The sequence below is a fragment of the Bubalus kerabau genome, chromosome 9 (genome assembly GCF_029407905.1).
Source record: "Bubalus kerabau isolate K-KA32 ecotype Philippines breed swamp buffalo chromosome 9, PCC_UOA_SB_1v2, whole genome shotgun sequence".
Lineage (NCBI taxonomy): Eukaryota > Metazoa > Chordata > Mammalia > Artiodactyla > Bovidae > Bubalus > Bubalus kerabau.
In genome coordinates, this window is record NC_073632.1 from 57197376 (window position 1) to 57215440 (window position 18065).

The following is an 18065-nucleotide window of genomic DNA, read 5'->3' on the forward strand; positions in this document are numbered from 1 at the left end:
TGCTGGAGACACAGGTTCAATCCCTGGGTTGGGAAAATCCCCTGGAAGAGGAAATGGCAACCCACTCCAGTATTCTGGCCTGGAAAATTCCATGGGCAGAGGAACCTGGCAGGCTATACAGTCCAAGGGGTCTCAGAAAGTTGGACGTTACTGAGCATGCATGCACCAAGCACATGGTGTTAGATATGCACGCACTTGCGTAGATGAGGAATAAATGTTTATATAGGTGACAATTTATAGTACTCATTCACTGATCTAACCCTTTGGTCTTTGGGGTCAAATTAATTTTATTAATGTTTATTACTTTTATCATGGTGTTAATACTTACCAGCTTTGACTAAGGGTCTCCAAATTCCTATACAAAGAGTTTTAGCATCTCCTTTGAACTTGTTAAAAGTGCCAATTCTTGTCTTGCCTCAGACTTACTTATAGAAAGGGTATCGAGGGAAGGAGCAATGGTTTGTATTTTTAATAAGCCTGCCAGGTGATTTTGATGGTTCTCAATTTTTTTTTTAATTTTATTTTATTTTTAAACTTTACATAATTGTATTAGTTTTGCCAAATATCAAAATGAATCCGCCACAGGTATACATGTGTTCCCCATCCTGAACCCTCCTTCCTCCTCCCTCCCCATACCATCCCTCTGGGTCGTCCCAGTGCACCAGCCCCAAGCATCCAGTATCGTGCATCGAACCTGGACTGGCAACTCATTTCATACATGATATTTTACATGTTTCAATGCCATTCTCCCAAATCTTCCCACCCTCTCCCTCTCTAAAATTTGAGCACTGTTGTCTTATTAAATGTAGTAGTTCACTTACAGGATATCCTTTAATCCTTACAGTAATCTTGTGACACTAGTAACTATGTCATAGAGGAAATGAGGATCAGAGATAAAATAATGTGTTCTCATTCACACTGCTATTTAACAAACTGCAAAGTAGAATTGTCTTTTTAAGATGATATGTCCTTCTTTCCTTTGAATACACTGAAACAGTATCAGTTACTTTAGCATTTTGGTACTGTGAGTGATTGTTGTCTGAACTTTTACTTTTCATTAATTTTAATCAGCATCTTATTTGAAAAACAGTTTCTTTGACAAGTCAAATAACAGAACCAGAACTCAAATTCACATACTTTCTTTCCTAGTCCAGAACTGATTCCCTGGTACATTCTTAAATGGCTTTTTAAACTAAAAATAAGTATATAAAATATTTTTAATTCCATTAACCTAACAAACCCCAAGTTAAAAACATAAGCAGTTCAATAAAACAGTTAAAACTTATCAGCATTATTGACTTGAATCTACTCTTCTAATCTTATTTTAATGACACATGCCCATTTAACTGCTGTTTGGTTACCAGCAGTGTTTCTAAGATTAATTTGGAGTTATTTCTGTTAAATGAAACAGTGCTGTCCTCTCTGTTAGTTATCATTTTCATATGAGCCTATTTAAATTAATTAACCAAATTAGCAAACCATAAAATCAAGTATGTTTATAGAGACCCAAAACCTTGTAATGGCTTCTATTGAAGCCTCTAGACAGAAAATTCTTAAAAGAAAAAGAGTTTATTTTACTGAACAAGACATGATGTATTCTTTAATAAAAAGAAATTGCTACTTTAAGTTGTAACTAATATTTCTCTTGGCTGCAGTAGAAGACAATTTGCAAAATGATATATTGACAAGTCAGACTGAAATAATTAATGAAGATTTAGGGTCATATTTTATTTTCCCTTATGTTTTCCATATCTGTTATTTTAACAGGATTTACATAATATGGTATTTGAGTTATAGAGAATAGAAATCTTGTTGTATTCTAAAACTCTTGCCCATCTGGAAAATGACCTTGGGGCAATACTAATTATATAACATATCTTAATAATATCTGATATTTCATATGTATAGGTAAATAAAGATAGGTTATTAGGGAATCTTTGTAGTGGTGATTTTACTTATGTTTCCTTTTGAACTCCTTTTAATTTAGAAAAAGAAAACTAAGTTGGTGGTAATCATTAACTGTTTTCACACAGTAATACAGTGGTGATCTCAATAGTTGTTAATAATTAAGTTTTTAGCCCCTACCGCTTGATATTTTTACTCAGGTCAGTTTTAGGAAAGGACTGAGAAATCTATTTTAACAAGCCCCAGCAGTAATTCTGAGGAAGTGGCCCCTGGGCCTCAGTGTAAGAAACTTTGAAAGAGAATCTACTTCAAGCTAACACACTAAAACCACAAGGGCTAAATACTCTATAGACTACCATAGCTTTTTCCATGCAGACTGCACCCAGCTTCTACACCCAGGAAGGGTCAATTCCTAGTGATTCTATCTTGCCATAACAGTGTAGCTCCAATTTGGTGCTTTGGACATACTTTTCATAGTTTCCCTGGTGCTTTGGCCACTGTTTGGCACTCAGTAGGTATGTGTATGCATCTTGGCAAAGATGAATACGGAAAACCAACTAAAAAAAAAAAAAAACCAACTAGCTCCATGTTTACCATTGCTGTTATCCACACTTCATCTGTCTTTTGGATTGGTTCCCTAAATTATTTCCAGTTTTATCTCCCTCCTTAAATTGTATAGAAGGGACCATGCCTTATCTATTTTCCTATGTCTCTCAACAGTATTTTACACACACATGGCCAATAAATATATATTAAGTTAAAAAAAAATATTTTGTGCTTATTTAATCCAGTTTGAGTTTGAGTGAACTCCTGGAGTTGGTGATGGACAGGGAGGCCTGGCATGCTGCGATTCATGGGGTTGCAAAGAGTCGGACACGGCTGGGCAACTGAACTGAACTGAACTGAATCCATCACACAAGATTCCCATCTCTATGAGGATAGGGACTTTGTCTCTTTTTCATAGCAGTTTTCTCAGGGGTTGGTAGTGACTGCATGCCCAGAAATGTTTAAGCAAATTAATAAAATATAAGTAATTTAAGTAAATAAAATAATAAAATATAACTTCATTCTAATTGAGAGTTTCTTAAAATTTAATGTTGGGGTAAATGAGATTTTATGTGTGGTCAAATATATTTTTATATAAAAGAAAAAAGTCTGCCTTACTTACCCTTTAAAAAGAAATTCATAGTTGAAATGCCCTTACCTTTAAGAAGACAAGATGGTGGAATTTGACAGATTATAAATTGGTGAAGCTTCAGCACAGCATTATGGTTAACAGAATATTCTATCTAAATTAGTATTAAACAATTTATGTCAGGAATTATGAAAATATCATAATGAACATAATGTCAACATATCTTTGGCATCCTCTGAGGTAAAGATGACTCCTCAGAAAGCTAGAAAGCCTATGAAAAGCAGATTTATTTTTTGGGTTTGTTTTTTTTTTTTTTTTGGCAGTGGTGGTTGAAAATAAGGAAATCAAAAAATTTTCTAAGTATCCATGAAACTTACTGAAATACATTTTATCATTCCCTTCAGAAATACGCTTATGATCATATTTCTTTTCAAATCACATTAGTTATCAGAAAATAAGTTCAGTCAGTCAGTTCAGTCACTCAGTCATGTCCATCTATTTGTGACCCCATGTACTGCAGCACGACTGCAGCACACCAGGCTTCCCTGTCCATCACCAACGTCCAGAGCTTGCTCAAACTTAAGTCCATCAAGTCAGTGATGCCATCCAACCATCTCATCCTCTGTCATCCCCTTCTCCTCCTGCCTTCAATCTTTCCCAGCATCAGGGTCTTTTCCGGTGAGTCAGCTCTTCGTATCAGGTGGCCAAAATATTGGAGTTGCAACTTCAGCCTCAGTCCTTCTAATGAACATTCAGGACTGATCTCCTTTGGGATGGACTGGTTAGATCTCTTTGCAGTCCAAGGGACTCTCAAGAGTCTTCTCCAACACCACAGTTCAAAAGCATCAATTCTTCGGCTCTCAGCTTTATTTATAGTCCAACTTTGACATCCATACATGACTACTGGAAAAACCATAGCTTTGACTATATGGACCTTTGTCGGCAAAGTACTGTCTCTGCTTTTTAATATGCTGTCTAGGTTGGTCATAGCATTTCTTCCAAGGAGCAAGTGTCTTTTAATTTCATGGCTGCAGTCACCATCTGCAGTTATCTTGGAGCCCCCCAAAATAAAGTCTGACATTGTTTCCACTGTTTCCCCATCTATTTCCCATGAAGTGATGGGACCGGATGCCATGATCTTCGTTTTCTGAATGTTGAGCTTTAGGCCAACTTTTTCACTCTCCTCTTTCATTTTCATCAAGAAGCTCTTTATTTCTTCTTCACTTTCTGCCATAAGGGTGGTGTCATCTGCATATCTGAGGATATTGATATTTCTCCTAGCAATCTTGAGTCCAGCTTCATCCAGCCCGGCATTTCGCATGATGTACTCTGCATATAAATTAAATAAGCAGGGTGACAATATACAGCCTTGAGGTACTCCTTTCCCATTTTGGAACCCGTCTGTTCCATGTCCGGCTCTAACTGTTGCTTCTTGATTTGCATACACATTTCTCAGAAGGCAGGTCAGGTGGTCTGGGATTCCCATCTCTTGAAGAATTTTCCAGTTTGTTGTGGTCCACACAGTCAAAGGCTTTGGCATAGTCAATAAAGCAGAAATAGATGTTTTTCTGGAACTCTTTTGCTTTTTTGATGATCCAACGGATATTGGCAATTTGATCTCTGGTTCTTCTGCCCTTTCTAAGTCCAGATTGCACATCTGAAAGTTCTCGGTTCACATACTGTTAAAGTCTGGCTTGGAGAATTTTGAATATTGCTTTGCTAGCATGTGAGATGAGTGCAATTATGTGGTATTTTGAGCATTCTTTGGCATTGCCTTTCTTTGGGATTGGAATGAAAACTGACCTTTTCCAGTGCCGTGGCCACTGCTGAGTGTTCCAAATTTGCTGGCATATTGAGTGCAGCACTTTCACAGCATCATCTTTTAGGATATGAAATAGCTCAACTGGAATTCCATCACCTCCACTAGTTTTGTTCGTAGTGATGCTTCCTAAGGCCCACTTGACTTCGCATTCCAGGATGTCTGGCTCTAGGTGAGGGATCACACCATTGTGGTTATCTGGGTCATGAAGATCTTTTTTGTATAGTTCTTCTGTGTATTGTTGCCATCTCTTCTTAATATCTTCTGCTTCTGTTAGGTCCATACCATTTCTGTCCTTTATTGAACCCATCTTTGCATGAAATTTTCCATTGGTATCTCTAATTTTCTTGAAGAGATCTCTAGTCTTTCCCATTCTGTTGTTTTCCTCTATTTCTTTACATTGATCACTGAGGAAGGCTTTCTTATCTCTCCTTGTTATTCTATGGAACTCTGCATTCAAATGGGTATATCTTTTCTTTTCTCCTTTGCCTTTGGCTTCTCCCTTTTCTCAGCTATCTGTAAGGCCTCCTCAGACAACCATTTTGCTTTTTTGCATTTCTTTTCCTTGGGGATGGTGTTGTTCCCTGCTTCCTGTACAATGTCACGAACCTCCATCCATAGTTCTTCAGGTACTCTGTCTGTCAGATCTAATCCCTTGAATCTATTTGTCACTTCCACTGTATAATCATAAGGGATTTGATTTAGATCATACTTGAAGGTCTAGTGGTTTCTCCTACTTTCTTCAATTTAAGTCTGAAATTCACAATAAGGAGTTCATGATCTGAACCACAGCTGGCTCCTGGTCTTGTTTTTGCTGACTGTATAGAGCTTCTCCATCTTTGGCTGCAAAGTATATAATCAGTCTTATTTCAGTGTTGCCCATCTAGTGATGTCCATGTGTAGAGTCTTCTCTTGTATTGTTGGAAGAGGATATTTTATATGACCAGTGCATTCTCTTGGCAAATCTCTTTTAGCCTTTGCCCTGCTTCATTTTATACTCCAAAGCCAAATTTTCCTGTTATTCCAGGTATTTCTTGACTTCCTACTTTTGCATTCCAGCCCCCTATAATGAAAAGGACATCTTTTTTTTTTTTTTTTTTTTTTAAACTTTACATAATTGTATTAGTTTTGCCAAATATCAAAATGAATCCGCCACAGGTATACTTGTTAGTTCTCGAAGATCTTCATAGAACCACTGAACTTCAGCTTCTTCAGCATTACTGGTTGGGCATATACTTGGATTAATGTGATATTGAATGGTTTGCCTTGGAAATGAACAGAGGTCATTCGGTTTTTTTGAGATTGTACCCAAGTACTGCATTTCAGACTCTTCTGTTAACTATGAGGGCTACTCCATTTCTTCTAAGGGATTCTTGCCCACAGTAGTAGATATACGGGTCATCTGAGTTAAATATGCCCATTCCTTAGAGCACTGATAAAGTGTGAATACTCCAGCTTTATGTCCTTGAAGGCCGTGGTATACTTATGTTAAATTTTACCAAATGACCTAGCATGCTGGTTCTATTTTCTCTGTAAACACTTTGGGAGATTTTCGTTGAGTAACTTCTGGTCTTCTCCAGAATATCCATTCTCCTTTACTTTTAATACACCCTAAATGAGTGTCACTTAAGTATTCCAGTTTCTTGAACAATAGTTATCTCAGATTTTACTTCACTGTGAATTTTATCAGATCCCATATGTGAAACATTCCCTTTGACAAGTTTATTGTGGGCTAATGTGAAGAGTTGACTCATTGGAAAAGACCCTGATGCTGGGAGGAATTGGGGGCAGGAGGAGAAGGGGATGACAGAGGATGAGATGACTGCATGGCATCACTGACTCGATGTACATGAGTTTGGGTGAACGCCAGGAGTTGGTGATGGACAGGGAGGCCGGGCGTGCTGCAGTTCACGCGGTCGCAAAGAGTTGGACACGACTGAGTGACTGAACTGAAGTGAATCATTAAGTTGGCCAAAAAGTTCATTCAGCTTTGCAATTCGATGTCACGAAAAACCTAAACAGACTTTTTTTGCCAACCCAGTATAAGGTTCAGTTCAGTTCAGTTCAGTCGCTCAGTCGTGTCCGACTCTTTGCGACCCCATGAATTGCAGCATGCCAGGCCTCCCTGTCCATCACCAACTCCCAGAGTTCACCCAAACTCATGTCCATCGAGTCGGTGATGCCATCCAGCCATCTCATCCTCTGTCGTCCCCTTCTCCTACCCCCAGTCCCTCCCAGCATCAACGTCTTTTCCAATGAGTCAACTCTTTGCATGAAGTGGCCAAAGTATTGGAGTTTCAGCTTTAGCATCAGTTCTTCCAAAGAACACCCAGAACTGATCTCCTTTAGAATGGACTGGTTGGATCTCCTTGCAGTTCAAGGGACTCAAGAGTCTTCTCCAACACCACAATTCAAAAGCATCAATTCTTTGGTGCTCAGCTTTCTTCAGAGTCCAACTCTCACATCCATACATGACCACTGGAAAAACCATAGCCTTGACTAGATGGACCTTTTTTGGCAAAGTAATGTCTCTGCTTTTGAATATGCTATCTAGGTTGGTCATAACTTTCCTTCCAAGGAGTAAGTGTCTTTTAATTTCATGGCTACAGTCACCATCTGCAGTGATTTTGCAGCCCAAAAAAATAAAGTCTGACACTGTTTCCACTGGTTCACCATCTATTTCCCATGAAGTGATGGGACCAGATGCCATGATCTTCGTTTTCTGAATGTTGACCTTTAAGCCAACTTTTTCACTCTCCTCTTTCACTTTCATCAAGAGGCTTTTTAGTTCCTCTTCACTTTCTGCCATAAGAATGGTGTCATCTGCATATCTAAGGTTATTGATATTTCTCCCGGCAATCTTGATTCCAGTTTGTGCTCCTTCCAGCCCAGCGTTTCTCATGATGTACTCTGCATATATGTTAAATAAGCAGGGTGACAATATATAGCCTTGATGTACTCCTTTTCCTATTTGGAACCAGTCTGTTGTTCCATGTCCAGTTCTAACTGTTGCTTCCTGACCTGCATATAGGTTTCTCAAGAGGCAGATCAGGTGGTCTGGTATTCCCATCACTTTCAGAATTTTCCACAGTTTATTGTGATCCACACAGTCAAAGGTTACTATGGGTTAATTATATAGCATGAGCTCTCGATCTGTATCATTCTGTCTCCTTTCTGGTCAGACCTCCTTCCCATTTTCACTTTTGTTGGAAGTGTATGCAGGTCAAAATGATCTCTTACTCAGGTCAACTCCCATGAGCGTATTAATTTTCTGACTGAAAGCAGTCTGTTACATATCCTTCTAAATGTGTAGCCTGAGATAACACCAAAGTTCCAGCTTCTGGGAAAACACAGTTGACAGAAAAACATGGAGAGGCAAAAATTAGGAATTAGTCATGGCTCTTTCAGAAGGCTGGGGTTCAACTATGAAGGGAGGGGACAGGAGAGTGGAGACCAAAGAAGAAACATCACATAGAAGAGAAGGCAGGACCTGACAGACAGCAAATGCAGACTGCCAGTCACTCCCCGATTTTACTTTCTTTTCTGCCTGACTACTATCCCTGAAAGGACGTTTATCCTCTTCCTCTTGAGGAAGCATCCAGACACTCAACTTCCCCTAATTCAGATTTCCACTGTCACTTTGTAGAAAGGCTGCCACAACAGAAAATTCCAAATACCTCTCTAGAAGCTTTGTCTTCTCCAGCAGTCCCCTAAACTCTATTTTAAAAGGTTGTTCTTAGACACGATTTCATCCAAAGAAAAGTGATCTTTATTTTTTTTTTTTTTTTATTTTTTTTTTTTTTTAAATTTTATTTTATTTTTTTAAACTTTACATAACTGTATTGATATTTGGAAAAGTGATCTTTATTGTTTTCAGTTTCCTTAAACATCTTAATGATACTGGCAGTTTCATTGATTGGGGAGAATAAGGCTCTAGTATGTTTTTATACTCTGTCCTCATAATATATGATTGTGCTAATGAATCACATCTTCAAAAGAAAAATGCATAAATTAAATTTCACATTTTATATAATCCATTAATTTCATTTTGACGTCTGCCTATTTTTTAGGATTAATGATAAACAAAACCATAGTATTGACTTTTATTTAACTTGCCTTTATCCAAATGCAATTTGTTCTAAAATAAGCAAATGTTGACATGTTCATAAACTAGGGGTTTATTTTGAAAAGTTAATAGTTGTTTATATACTGTGATTTCCAGACCAATATTAAGCTATCTGTTAATGAATGTGAATATTAAATCCACTGTTTTCCTTTATTTTAGGTGATGGTATTTGTACATGCTCGAAATGCCACTGTAAGAACAGCTATGTCTCTAATAGAGAGAGCCAAGAATAATGGCCAGATTTCCTACTTTTTACCTACTCAAGGACCTGAATATGGACATGCAGAAAAACAGGTAGGGAACAAATGATAAAACAATACAAGAACTAAAGTACATAATGTGCCAGATATTTTATATATGAAGGCTCCATGGTCTCTAATTTCCAATAAGTTAAATTATAGAATTATCATGTTATAATTTTACTTTTTTCTTGACTTTCAAAGGATCTCAGTGCTTGATGTGTTCAATTAGCACTTTTTTCTATGTGATTATAATTGTAATGTTTAGTTCTCTTTAAAATATAGTTAAAGTGTAAAATACAGTTAAATATTCTAAAGTCTGTTAATGTCTAATGGATTCTTCTTTTAAAGATAAGTTTTTTTTAAGTTTCTAGGGTAAACATGGACAGACGTAATTAGCATAAACAAAAGCTCTTTTTTAAAAAAACGTTTTATTTTATATTGGAGTATAACCAGTTATGGAGAAGGCAATGGCACCCCACTCCAGTACTCTTGCCTGGAAAGTCCCATGAACGCAGGAGCCTGGTAGGCTGTAGTCCATGGGGTCACCAAGAGTTGGACACGACTGAGCGGCTTCCCTTTCACTTTTCACTTTCATGCATTGGAGAAGGAAATGGCAACCCACTCCAGTGTTCTTACCTGGAGAATCCCAGGGATGGGGGAGCCTGGTGGGCTTCTGTCTATGGGGTCGCACAGAGTCGGACACGACTGAAGCGACTTAGCAGCAGCAGCAGCAGCAGCAGCATAACCAGTTAACACTGTTACGGTAGTTTCAGGTGGACAGCAGAGGGACTCCGCCACACATACACATGTATCCATTCTCCTGCAAGCTCCCCTCCCATCCATGCTGCCACATAACATTGAGGAATGAAAGAGTCGTGTCTGACTCTTTGCAACCCCATAGACTGTAGCCCACCAGTCTCCTCTGTCCTTGGGCTTTTCCAGGCAAGAATATTGGAGTTGTAGCCATTCCCTTCTCCAGGGGATCTTCCCAACCCAGGGATCAAACCCTGGCCTCCCGCATCGCAGGCAGATTCTTTGCCATGTGAGCCACCAGGGAATTCCCTGTAAATAATATAAACCAAAGCTCTTTTTGAGAGTGCAAGTTTGAGACCAAAAAGATTCAGAACAACTGCCTTGCTATTCAGTATATACTCAAAGGGCTGGAAAAGTCTGGGTCCTTGTTAGAAAGGCAAAGCCTCAGCACCCCCACCCCTGCTGTGATTTACTGCCTCCTGGAAATTAGGTTGCCTTATGATGCTATCTCAGAGAAGGCAATGGCACCCCACTCCAGTACTCTTGCCTGGAAAATCCCATGGACGGAGGAGCCTGGTAGGCTGCAGTCCATGGGGTCGCTAAGAGTCGACATGACTGAGCGACTTCACTTTGACTTTTCACTTTCATGCATTGGAGAAGGAAATGGCAACCCATTCCAGTGTTCTTGCCTGGACAATCCCAGGGACAGGGAAGCCTGGTGGGCTGCCATCTCTGGGGTCGCACAGAGTCGGACATGACTGAAGTGACTTAGCATCAGCAATCTGCATTTCTGCTTGATCACCAGAGGATTTCTGCACATCATAGTTTGAGAAGCACACCTGTAGGTTATTTGGGTATTGATAGTATTCAAAGATTTACCAAAGATTTTGTTTACTCATATCAAATAATGATTTAGATAGAGTGGACAGACTATAGTCTGAGGGCCAAAGGTGGCAATTTTTGTAATTAGTTTGTTTTTTGTAATTAGTTTAACTAGAAAACAGTCAGAGCCCTTCCTTTATCTTCTATGGATGTCCTTACATATGGGGGGAAAATTGAGTACTTTCTATCAAGATTTATGGCTCACAAAACCGAAAATGCCCTGTATCCCATTTGAAGAAAATTTTGCCTTGATTTAAAGCTATACAAATAAGTTTTTAATAAAAAAAAAAAAAAACTGTATGCATAAAATGGTGGGAACTTCAAAATATTTTGTATGCATAAGATTGAACTGATATTTGCTGAGCAGCTGCTACATATGCTCTTACCTTCGTACTTGCTAGCTTAATAAGATGTATTTGGTTATTAGGATTGTGCTGTAAATTTTACCATTTTGCATTGATATTTTAAATTCTATCTGTGATAATCTGATACAGGTTGTTTTGAATGTCAGATTCTCTTTCAGTGTAACTACAAAATTTATCCATTTGTTTCTCTTTATAAAATTTTCTATTACATACCACTTATTATGCAGCTTTGTATTCTTCCAGTTATCTATTAATTATGAATTTATGAGAGTCTTTGAAAAGTCAGGTCAGCATTCATAAGTCTGTTTCATTTTCTTTGGAAATACAGAGCAGCTCTATTGTGTTTAAAAGCCAAGCCTTGAGAGCCACCTTGTGGATTTCTGGTTATTTCATACCTCTCCATTCTGAGAGTCATTGCTGTTCTAAATCATACAAGTTTATTGTTTCATTGTGATAATAATATTCAGTATTTATCAAGAGTTTACTTGAGCCAGGCGCTGTTTTCATTGCTTTCTATTACTTACTCAGTGGTCACAACTTATGATGTAGGTTTGTACTGTTATTATCTCTTGATGTGACATATATGCATAAGTAATTGAAATATAGCATTAAATAGTCTAAAGCATGTAGGAATAGTTTATGTAGAGACATTTTCAAATGATATTTATTTAAGGCCACACCACCAAACATGTAATCACAGAACTCTAAACTGGAAAAAAGAAAAAAAGTAGAGAAATGTAGAGTTTTCCTACAGTTAGGTAGACTTGGAAACCCCTAATCATTTTATTGAACCTTTTTTTGGATATTTTTATTATACTTGATTTTTATCCTGACCTACTTGTTATTATTTTTTTGAACAAGGGTGGATTCCACCAAGATTTATTAATAAGTACATGTTTTCAAGGAACATTGTCCTTTTCTCCATTATATTTTTTAATATAGTATTTGGCTGATCGTAGCTACCCTAAAATTACCTTTCTTAATTGCCTTTTGAAGAGATGTTCTCACTTTAGTTATCTCATTTGACAGAATGCCACTATTCTGTCTTTTAAGGATTCTCATCCCTATTTTACAAATAAGAAAACTGAGAAAAAAGAATAAATTTTCCCAGGGACTCCCATGTAGTAAGTGGAGCTGTGATTTGAATTAGTCTGACTCCAAAGTCTACCTTTTCACCACCCATTTCACAAACAGTGCATCCTCTTTGTTCAAAAGTGAGTATATCAAACCCAACCTGTGGTTTACTAAAGGCTTTAGAGCTTTGAGTTTGTGTTTTGTTTTGTTTTTTTAATTAAGTGGAAGAACATTTCTTCGGCCCAACTATATCCTAAAGAAAGATTTAAAACAGTTGGCCCCTCCACCACGGAAATTATTTTATAACAAAAGATATTCTGAATGTTTTCTCAAAGCTCTAGGATTTTAGTTTATTCTTCTAGTGCAGGATATATGTTCGTTCCTATTCCTTGAAATGCCTTTTAAACTTGAATAGTATTAACTTGCAAGCAATCTAAGGACACTATTACCATGGTGGTAGGAGATATTTCTTCTCATGAATTTGAAAAATGGAAAATTAAGTATTCAAAACATGAAAATTAGAAGGTAAATTTGCTATGGTAGTACATAAAAATTTAGTCTCATGACTCCTATTGCTGGAAATACAGCTCAATACCTATTGTCCCATAGCCATACTTTACTCCTAAGTGTTTAACCATCTCAATTCCTAACTCACCAAGTATGGTTTTTAAAAAACATTTCTTCAGTTTTATTCAACATACAGTCACTTTATTTGTTAAATAATAAATAAGACTCATTACAGATTTTTTTTCATGGAGTTGGGGGAGTGGTGTGTGTATATAATAAGGCTATGTCTGTACCTTAATCACAGCTGAAAATGAATCTCTTCTTCCCAGTAGCAGTTATATTTCAAGACCCCTCATTGCAGTCCCATCTTTGATTTCAAATTCACTCCCAGGTGCAAAATCAACTGCTATTTCCAAATTGTCCACTGAAACAGGAAAATACAGAACAGAAAGTGAAGTACTCTGAGAGTAACTTAAGCTATAAGGATGGTACTTGCAGTTCTAGAGGAAGGGAGCATCTCAGGAATTCCAAATGAGGCCCATAGTAAGAGGGCACATTGACAAAAAGCTTTGGCTCTGACTTCACCTCAGAAGCCCTGTGGCCTTAAACACCTAAACTTTCTCTTCTATCAAGTGGAATAATAATGGGGTAAATAATACCTGTTCTAGTAGTTTACTGTGAGAGACAAATGGAATGATATATGAAATTATTTTGCAAACTAGCTGAAAAATGAAAACATTACATGTCATATTATGGTAATCTACTTCTAGAAATTTACTTTGCATATTATTTTCACCCTCTCCCACAGAGAAACTCTTCTTAAGAAATCACTATTTTCGATAAGATAGAACATACTTTAGGGAATAGCGGCAGTAGATTGTGTTTATTCACAGAAGTTTATCATTAGGGATACAGACATTTTCATTGGGTAAGCGATTGTTTTTAATTATAATTTTAAGTTGAATAAATTATTCCAATTAGAATCTTCAGATTCTGTTTCACTCTCCATCTCAATGAAATAAATTCTTTCCTTTAGGGACAAAACTTTTAATAGGCATTAAATATTTTAGTACTAAGATGGGTATTCCTACCCACTCTGTACCATATTTCTCTGATTTATGGACACCAGTGTGGTTCAATTTTTTACATATATTAGTGATATTAAAAGTTTTCCTTAAAAGTAGATATGAGCTTCCATGGCAGCTCAGGCAGTAAAGAAATCACCTGCAATTCAGGAGACCCAGGTCAGGAAGATCCCCTGGAGGAGGGCATGGCAACCCACTCCAGTATTCTTGCCTGGAGAATCCTATGGACAGAGGAGCCTGGCGGGCTACAGTCCTTTGGGTTTGCAAAGAGTCAGACATGACTGAGTGACTAACACACACAGGTAGATATGGTCTATCATGCAGCAAGTCTCATGAATGTAGTTATTAGGGATATCTATTAAGCAAATCAGAACACTAGGAAAAAGCCAGTAATGGTATGTACCCTCAAGCTACTTTGAAGTATCATTTTATGACTTTTTAATATTATCTGTATCTACCAACCATCTCCTGTTTTCATAGGTTAGCCTTAGCCTTTGCCTAAGTTATAGGAATTGGGATTTGATATAAGTTATCAGATACTTAATATTGATAGCCTTAATTATTTCTGCTTTAGCAGCTTTCCAGCATCACTATAGCCTAATAAAATTAGAATTTCCTCTTCCAGGAATAGATGATATCTGTTAGCTAAAGAGAGTAACAGGTGCCTAATAACCCCCTTTCTCTTACTTTTTTACTTTAAATAAGTGTAAAATGTTATCTCAGAGTTTATTCTTTCCTCAGGCATATCAACCCCCTTTCCTTCTGAAGGCTAATATTATTAATTCTGCTGTCTATCTGTAACCTCATAAAAAGAATGTTAAAAGTATATTAACTTTTAAGTGAAATCAAAGAAAATTAATTAAACAATAGATCTGAGTGTTTAACTGGATTTTTGGAGGCATGACTTTTTCATTTTCAAAGGAAAATAGTCACTTGAGCATAAAGACTGAATCCAGGCAAACCTGGGTTTTAATCTTGACTCACACACTCTAACATATCAGTCTTTTGCCTTCCTTGGGCTACAATTTGTCATAAACAAAATGAAAATGAGGTAACGTAGATCTTGCCAGTCACATAGCAGACACTCTGTAAATGGTTATGTATGAACTTTGAAGGTAAAGAAGATGACAGTTTTAAAGAATAGTAGATGTGACAACATTTAAATTTGAAGATTTTGGACAACAAAAAATATTATATTGAATTGTAAAAAGTAATAAATAGGTTAGGGAAATATTAGTCACAAATACAACAGACTAGTTAATATCTATATCTTTAGATGTTGTACTTATTATGTTTAATAACTAAAACATGGTTTCCAATAAGTAAATGAAGAAAAGAAGGAAATAAAACAGATAAACTATGGGAAAAAATTACTAAAGTTGTATAAATTAATAGACTGTATATTCTTAAACCCAATAAATTATCAAACACTAAAAATAATGTCAAATTCTGAAGGTGATTTGAGGATTTCGCATACTCCCTAGATTTCCTGTAGCAGTAATCAGTTCAATTCTTTTTTAAAAGTTTTTGGTAATATATTTTAAGAGCCAAACTTTTTTTCAGAGCCTTTAACCTTGAAATACTAAACCTGAGAATCTTTCCTTGGAAAAGTTAATGTACACCAAGAGTTTTATCCAAACATATTATATATAATGAAAAAATTAGAGACAGCTAAATATCCAAAACTAGGTGAATTTTAAAGTATGGGCAGTTAATTCAATTAAACATGATATACCTACTAAGAAAACTGATTTTAGAGTATATTAGACATCCAGTTCTAAATATGTCAATTTTAGTTCAGCTGATCAAATGTGCCTCTCTAAATAAATGACCAAATGAGGCAAGACATACAATCCCACAGAGGATTTAGAAATACATATATAAGGAAAGAAAAATGTGGCATATAACATGAGAGAAGAATGAACAGTTCAGTGGGAAGACAAAAAGAGATTAATTTAAGCTGGTGATCTTGTATTTCAGTAATCAACAACAACAAAAAAAGTAGTAAAGGACATTTTACAAAAAAAAAAAAAGGAAGAAAGAAAAGTAAAGGACATTCCAAGAGAAAAAGAACGAGAGCATGGGCAAAGGGAACCAATTCATATATTTGAAGAATGAGAGTGTTTCTTGACCACTGAACTGTAAGGTGAAGGAAGGGCTAGGTACATAGATTTTGGTCAGAATTTAGAGGACCTTAGAAGAGTAGTTCATTGATTAACTTTATAAACAGTGAATGCTGAAAATAGCACTTTCCCAAGATGAGGACTCTATAATATTTTTTTCCAATATCAATAAGGTATACTTACTGGTAATTGTGGAAAAGAATGGTATAATTTGCGAGAAACTATTTGCCTCCTTCTGGTTAAATTTTAGTTTTTATGATGACAGTTAAATTATTTCTTCTTAATGGATTTGAAATTATCCACATTAAAGCATATCTTATCAAGATAAATTACTTCAGAAGGCTTACAGAGGTCACTAAATTATTTATGCCATTTCCCATTACTCTTTCATTCAGGGTTTGTAACTGAGCTAAAGGTCTTGTGTTACATATGCATATTTTTTTCATCTTATGGAGTTATTTATTTTCTTTTAATATCTTCAGTTTTTGCTGTCAGTCTTCCTTTAACCATGTATTTGTGTTAGTTTGGAAGTCAACTTTGGAAAGTGTTTATATTTTAACCTTATTCATTTTAAAAAGTAGTCACACTGATTTTCTGTGTCACAGTTAGGGAAAAGATAAGTGAAGTCATAGAAGGAAGCTGGGGTGTGCTTTCACTGGGGGAAAAAATTTAGCATCCTCTGTGCTAAGAATCTAATGGATTCTTAGCAGTTATCCATTCTGGTTTAGTTTTACTGAAAAATAAAGCCCTGTATGGGAAGTTGACTTGTGAGAACTGGAAATATAAAGTACAGGAAAACCAATTTAGATAATTTTTGTACTACGCTCTTGACTTCCTTTACCTTTTTACAGTTTAATGTTCTTTGTGCTTTTAGTGTTCTTTGAACTTCCATGTATAGAGACACTGTATCCAGTGAGTATAGTGTTGGATCCCTGATACCTTCCTTGGAGAATCCAATACTCTGTTCAGAGAATGTGAACAAGGTGGATTATACACCTCCAGCCCTCCAGAGGCTACAGAAGCCTAAAAGCCTAGCCTCCGAGTAGAGCTCACCCTGAGAAGCCAGGTGGAAAACAATTGTTCTGATACTTGAGGAAGCAGCAAGCATCTTGTATTAATAATAAACAAGTTCAGCTCCATAACTCATGGGCTTAACCATCTACCTTCATTCATTTCTTCAGATGAAACTCTTGTAAAAAAGCTTCTTATATTTATATTCCTTTCAAGGGAAGATTTTTTACAACTACCATTGTGTGTGTTTGCATGTGAGTTTCAGTATGAAAAAACTGGATCGTGTTCAGTTCAGTTCAGTTCAGTCACTCAGTCGTGTCCAACTCTGCGACCCCATGAATTGCAGCACGCCAGGCCTCCCTGTCCATCACCAACTCCCGGAGTTCACTCAGACTCACGTCCATCGAGTCAGTGATGCCATCCAGCCATCTCATCCTCTGTTGTCCCCTTCTTCTCCTGCCCCCAATCCCTCCCAACATCAGAGTCTTTTCCAATGAGTCAACTCTTCGCTTGAGGTGGCCAAAGTACTGGAGTTTCAGCTTTAGCATCAGTCCTTCCAAAGAAATCCCAGGGCTGATCTCCTTCAGAATGGACTGGTTGGATCTCCTTGCAGTCCAAGGGACTCTCAAAAGTCTTCTCCAACACCACAGTTCAAAAGCATCAATTCTTCGGCGCTCAGCTTTCTTCACAGTCCAACTCTCACATCCATACATGACCACAGGAAACACCATTGCCTTGACTAGACGTGGTGTTAGGCACACTTTTATGTCTCTTGCTTTTTTTGCTTAGTGATACATCATGGAGATCTTTCAAATCAACACAGAAATATCTGATTCATTCTTTCAACAACTCCATAATATACCCCAATGTGGACATTATTTTCATTCATTTATCCTGTCTTGATGGATACTTTTGTTGTTTCTAATTATGTTTTATTGTAAACAGTGTTACAGTAAACATTCTTGCTCATACTCTTGGCAGTTGCAACAATGTCCATTGGAAAAATTCCTGGCAGTGGAATTTATCCATCAACATGGT

At 36.9% G+C, this 18065-nt stretch overlaps 1 protein-coding gene across 6 annotated transcripts in view; it reads left to right on the top strand.

The window, feature by feature from the left end:
• ASCC3 (activating signal cointegrator 1 complex subunit 3) overlaps nucleotides 1-18065 on the top strand; it is a 351170-nt gene that overhangs the window by 194209 nt on the left and 138896 nt on the right. For all 6 annotated transcript variants that reach the window (XM_055535388.1, XM_055535387.1, XM_055535391.1 and 3 more), the window contains one exon: nucleotides 9145-9279. In XM_055535388.1, the coding sequence (XP_055391363.1) occupies nucleotides 9145-9279 (135 nt within the window). The remainder of the gene's footprint in view (nucleotides 1-9144; nucleotides 9280-18065) is intronic.